This window comes from Rhagoletis zephyria, unplaced genomic scaffold, assembly GCF_001687245.7.
Source record: "Rhagoletis zephyria isolate East Lansing unplaced genomic scaffold, Rhagoletis_zephyria_1.1 Rzeph_scaffold_03631, whole genome shotgun sequence".
In the NCBI taxonomy this organism is placed as follows: Eukaryota; Metazoa; Arthropoda; class Insecta; order Diptera; family Tephritidae; genus Rhagoletis; species Rhagoletis zephyria.
Genome location: NW_016160714.1, coordinates 37,560 through 43,560, shown reverse-complemented (window position 1 = coordinate 43,560; position 6,001 = coordinate 37,560). Strand labels below are relative to the sequence as shown.

Below are 6,001 nucleotides of genomic sequence, written 5' to 3'. Positions count from 1 at the left end.
TTTGGATTTGGGTGGTTTTGTGACTGGTACTTCAGCAAAAAAGGATCTAATTTAAAGAGATTGAATAAGAAAGTGCTTAGGCAGGATAAGAAGCGTAGGAATGTTGGTTTGCAGGATAAGGGGAAAATTCTTCTGATTTTGATGAGCATGCTGGTGTGGGTTTGGTTATGCCTCCATTTCGGGGTATGATTGTTCCTAAAGGTTCTTTATTGAAACAGGTTAATGTTTTATCTGTTCCTGGACTAGGGGGTAATATTTTGAGTGACAGTTTAAATGAAAATAATAATAATGTTTCATTGCATGGCCAACTTGATGTTGGTGTCACTAACAAGTCGGGTGTGTTTTTTCAAGGTGATGACATTGGATCATGTGGTATTATGTGAGAGTGAGGGGGATGTTTTAAAAAATGTTTCTGTGGAAAAGGGAAATTGTGGAGATATTGCTGCTGAATTTGACGCTGATCTAGCTGCTAAAGCTGCAGTGGATAGGGGATGGCAGTTAAGGGTAGATCTTACTCCTAAAGATGCTTTAAGGAGGATACATAGTTTAATTTGGAATGATTGGAGTAGGATTTTTAATGACTTGTGTTTGGTTAAGGGTAAGACTTTTTTTGCTAATGGGGGTAGGGTTTGTGAGAAACAGTGGTTTGTTTCTAAAAATCTTAATATGAGTTCTTATGATATCAAGTTAGTTAATAGGCTTTTAGTTGGCCATACTTATAGGAAAGAGTATCTTAGTAAGTTTTGAAGTAATTTTAGTAAAATGTGTTTTGTTTGTCAGGAGGTAGAAACTTTAGATCATATAATTTTTAGCTGTATTAAACACACACGAGCCAGAAACAATTTTTCTTTTTTTTTCTAAATTTAATAATTTTACAAGTATATTGAATACTAAAGATATTAGTTTATTTAAAGAGCTTGTCTTCTTTCTTTACTCAGTTGATGTTGCTCAGGCATTATAATTAAGCCTTTTATATCTATGTTTTTATATGGGGAAAAAAATTATAATTATATTTATAAAAATAAGTTAAAAATGAAAAAAAGGTAGAACAAAAAAAAAACCAAATAAAATAAAAATAGAGAAAATATTTTAATTAAAACAACAATAATAATAATTTCAAATTAAAAATCTAATACTGGAGATGATTTTGTGATTGAATGTTTGCATGTGTTTATTAATAATTTTGGTTTGCATTGTTAATTATCTTGTTTCTTGATACTTGCATGCGCCTTTTTGTATAAAGGATGCTATTATCTTTAACCGTTTTTTTTTGTTTTTGTGTTTTTTTGTTATTTTTATAACAATCAATCAATTGGATGAAAGAATTTCTGGTTTTGTTTCTACAATCAATATTTTGTATAACCTGGCGTCGTAAGAATCAGTTTGTGGTTCCAGCCATCTTTTGGGCTATTATATAGCTGTTTAACCAAAAAAAATATAATTTTTATAAAAATTTTTAAGAAAAATTCTATATTATTTGAATTTTCTTCAAAATCAGCCTTATTTACTAAATAATTCATCTTTGCTTCATGTAATAATAAACCAAACGCATGCCTTCTACTCTTCCTCAGATGTAATCGCTCAACCTTACAAACAACAACGCTGTTCCAGTCGCTTAGAAAATGCTTTAGAGCATATGCGTCGACGTAGTATACCAGCGAAGAGTTCAAGGTCCTTTTCTGCTGAAACTCCATATACACTTTATCAGTCATTTTACGGTCAAAATAGTGATCCAGAAGATGATTTTTATTCCGGTGGAGATCGTGGCTACTATGCAAAGCACATACAGCGACACCCTCACAGCGATCCACCGCCTTTTACTGGAGGGCTAGAAGACCTATTTTCCTCAGACTATAGTCAACGCCAACCGCATAAATTAGCTGCTGTTTCCAGTGTAGATGTTGAAGATTTACGAGTGCGATTGCCCGCTAAAACCACCAGCCCACGTTGGGTCGAAGTCGACAAGTGTAGATTCAGTACACAAAACTCAACACTCGATACTCGTCTAATTTTTCCAGATTTAACAATTAGCGGCAAAGTGGTGCTTCAGCCGACTGGCGGTAAATGTCACATGATTTTACGTTTGCGTCGAGCAGGAATTGAATTTCGTACAGTACCAATTGGTTTTGAGAATGCAGTGATGAATGAGGAATCGCGACGTGCTGGAGCCGCTTCTGTGCGAACGGATTCTCATTTTGCCGAGCCTGGATTTATTTCAGTTTTTGCACATGGCTGTCAAGGGCCTTCCGGTGTTAGACTACGTCAAAATTCCAAGCGCCGATTTGGGTTTGACAACGATCCAGGCGTGCAGGGTGGTACAACGAAGAATCCAGTGGTGGCTCTCTCGGATCCTCATCTAATCTTAGGCACTGGTTCAACGCATAACACACAAACATCTGCGAATCGTTGGCGGAAATACCTAAATCCATACACTTATGATATACGTAGTGAATCCTTTCAGAGAACAAATCGTGCAGATCATGATCGTCATTGGCGTATGAATGAACATTCGAAGGAGCAGCCATTTTATNTTACACTTATGATATACGTAGTGATGATCGTCATTGGCGTATGAATGAACATTCGAAGGAGCAGCCATTTTATGATCCTCCTTATAATGAAAAATCTTACCGTAAACAGTTTCGTGCAAAACGAGATGTGAGCAACTACTATCCCCAGCGATTCGCTCAGACGACGTGGAATGATGAATTCAGCTTCAATGATGACATACTCAATGTGTCAGACGACTTGCAAGATCTAATAGCGCCAGATGCAAGAGCTTTTGCAGATCTCTACGCGGATGTGAGCCAAGAGCATGAGACCTTGGATAGGCAAAACGTACGCGATCGAGATGAGGCGGGCGATGCTTTCTCTAACGAGTTGGAGAAGATATTTTCAATGGGTGTACGCGGTTTACTCACTACATATATGCAGCGTGCGCTTCAACCGGCTATTAAAGAAACGCTAATGGAAAATATGGGCTACACGCTGAGCTATGGCTGATTGAAGAGGGAGGGTTGAATATTTTTGTATTTATTAATTAGAACTTGGTTTATTTAATATATTTAGTAAGTAACATGTTTTATTTTTAAAGAAATTGCCTAAATGTTTAAACTGAATAAATTGAAGTTTATTGATGTACGGAGGTCTTTCAGTTACATACGTGATGCTACCCTACTATAGTAAAAGAAAACAAAAAGTGCGTGCCTCGGGTTACTACTATTTCGATTCTAGTAATGCATTTTAAGCTGTACCTCATTTTTTAATTTCTTTTAAATTCAGCAGGACTGCCAATTTAGCTTTTTTCCAGTCAAATCTGGCTTTTTCGAAGTCCATTTAGCGCCAGGAAATGAGAAATTGCGGGAAGCGGGAAATTCAGTTTTTTGACGGATTTTTAGCTTTTCCCTTATATACATGGTTACGGTGACCAGATTTTTGTGGGTTTGAAAAAAAAACAAGCAATCTTAACAAATTATTACAAAAACCTTTGAAAAATGAAGCAAGAATGATAAACTGTTATGCACGCCATTACCCAAAAATTAGCAGAACTTGTAAAAACTTAGCGATCTATTGAGTTTAGATTTTGCTTCACATTTTCTTAAGTGACATTTCAATTGCAATAACTAGTATCAGTGGTTGTGCGAAGTTATGCTTAGTATGCATAATCGAACCTTAATATAGCGAGAGTACCAGTTTGACAACGTTCCTATAACAGTCGGGTCTACGTAACTGGAAACGACCTAAATTTATATACATATGTACAGTTGAGCGCAGTAATTTAATTTCGAAAACTTTTATGCTTCCTTCGTATTTAAGAAACTAAATACTTCACAAAACCGAGAAAATATAAATTTTAAGTTCTATTAATTTGTTTGCTGGTTTTAAAAGAAAAACATTAAGAGAGTCCTACCAGTTTAAAAATTTCAGGTTTATGTGAATTGTCAAGATAAAGTAAATATTGCAATATGGGTGTTAATTTAAAGAAACTTAAGAAAGCTTTCAACCGAAAATATTTTGAAGAAAGAGGTGAGATAAAAGATGTATGTAAATCGATGTGTGTTTGCATGAAATATTAGGGCCGGTTACTCAATGTCTGGTTAACACTAATCTCTAAAAGCTATCGACTTCCTGTATGCATGGAGTCGAAGACGTCGATAACGATGTTTAACCGCATATTAGTGTTAACCAGACATTGAGTAACCGGCCCTCAGTGGTGTTAATTTAAACAGATAAATTTGCCTTTCGTATATACGTATGTATATTTTTTTCCACTGCTTTATATAAATGAACAAGAATCTTTGTTGCCCTTATCGAGAAACTTGGGTCCGGTTTAGTTATTCATATAATGGTTTTCGGTTGTTGTGTCCAAATGCATAACCCGAAAAACTTTAAATACACGAGTAACCAAAGGATTAAACTTTAATTCAAAATAAATGTTTCAAATTTCCAAGCAAAAGTTTATCAATAAAGTCTGTTAGCAGTATGCACTTTTTTGTAAATTTCGATGTGGGTTCTGCGCAAAAATTATGTGGATGGCGTAGCCGGAGTTACATGCATAAGAAATGTTGTATGCCTTTGACATTCGGAAGACCCTCTACTCCGGCAAGGCATAGATGCGTCCATCGTTACTATGCCCAACAGCTCCGCATGGCTTTGTGAACAACACCAGTGGTCGGACCACTACACCTACCACCAGCACAGCAAGCAGTTCAGGTAGCGCGCCAGTACTTCCTCACCCTGCGAAACACCATCTCTAGGCCCAACTCTATAAAATTATCGCAGTTCAATTGCATCGGACTCCAAAGCAAGATCGCTGAGATAGTGACAAGGCGTAACAAAATCTCAGTCGCGGCGGTCCAAGAAAACAAGCCTTCAGAGTCAGGATGAGCTCAACGTCATCCGAATAGACCGCCCTCGCGGCGCCGGAGGCAGCATTGCACAATGCGGTCCAATACCGGCTCATTTTACCCCCCAAATTGTTGCCAACGACACACTCATTGAGTGCCGAGGTTTCGCAATCAAGTCGGGAGATACTGATCTGGAAGTCGTCAACATAAGATCGCTTCTTAAAGGCGGAAACCGGGTAGTGCTAGGAGATTTTAACGCGCACCACGAATTCTGGCACTCTAAGCTGGGAAACGACCAGCGGGGTACACTACTCGCAGAACAACTTGACGACTCAACGTTCGCTGGTGACTGCTACAGCTCGTCATATATCACTATAGCGGGGTCTGTTAAATTGCATTGGAGGGAAATCATGGCTCAGGCTCACATCAGACCACCTGCCCATAGTAGTCGCGATAGACCCCCCAAGAGATTTTGTCACATTTGAAGACCGTACGTACATAAACACCAAGAAGGCCAACTGGACGGTTTACAGAACACACAGACCGCAAATTCAATGCTATTCTACCACCAACATCCGCCAGATCATCAACGCAGCAGCCGCCCGCTTCATACCAGCCGTTAGAATCGCCAAAATCTGCCCGAGATTTTCAGCTGAAGCGGCGGGACTCGCAGACGAGCGTGATCGAGTCCGTTAGCCTAATTCTGGTGATCCCCGTATCAGGGATCGCAACAAGGATATTAGCAAACTGGTAAACGAACACAAGCAGAAAACGTGGAACGAGCACATAAAGACCTGCAATCTCTCCAGCGAAACGTAAGGACAACATTGCCCTTACATTTGGCGATACCACCACGTCGGACCTACGGACGTGCGCACCCTTTTTCAGCCGGCAGTTTATTGCAAACCCGGAGAGAGACAAAGCCCGCCGCAGTGTGCACACAAACTCCGCCCCCGAGACACACTAACGTGTTCTACACTAAAAGAGGCGCAGGCAACTGCAAAGAACGCCAAAGTATCCAAGGCGTTAGGCCCTGACGGAATATCGATGCAGATGCTGAAAAAGCCAGGAACAGCGGGAGTCGAGTATATCACAGCAGCATTCAACTTCGCACTGTTCACCCTGATCATCCCTGAGATGTGGAAAAGGGGGGC

The 6,001-nt window shown here is 39.2% G+C and overlaps 1 protein-coding gene across 1 annotated transcript; it reads left to right on the top strand.

The window, feature by feature from the left end:
* The first annotated feature begins 354 nt into the window (after positions 1-354).
* LOC108369366 (uncharacterized) lies at positions 355-3,132 on the top strand. The gene is made up of 3 exons (XM_017624462.1): positions 355-379; positions 1,572-2,507; positions 2,582-3,132. Exons 1-3 carry the CDS (start codon positions 355-357, stop codon positions 3,001-3,003), a joined length of 1,383 nt encoding a protein of 460 aa, XP_017479951.1. The 3' UTR covers positions 3,004-3,132.
* The last annotated feature ends 2,869 nt before the right edge of the window (positions 3,133-6,001 follow it).

Excerpts from the sequence above, each read along its gene's own strand:
- LOC108369366 (XM_017624462.1), top strand. The coding sequence starts at position 355 with ATGACATTGGATCATGTGGTATTAT. Across the intron at positions 380-1,571 it reads ATTGGATCATGTGGTATTAT|ATGTAATCGCTCAACCTTAC; the intron begins GTGAGAGTGAGG and ends ACTCTTCCTCAG. Across the intron at positions 2,508-2,581 it reads TCATTGGCGTATGAATGAAC|ATTCGAAGGAGCAGCCATTT; the intron begins ATTCGAAGGAGC and ends GTATGAATGAAC.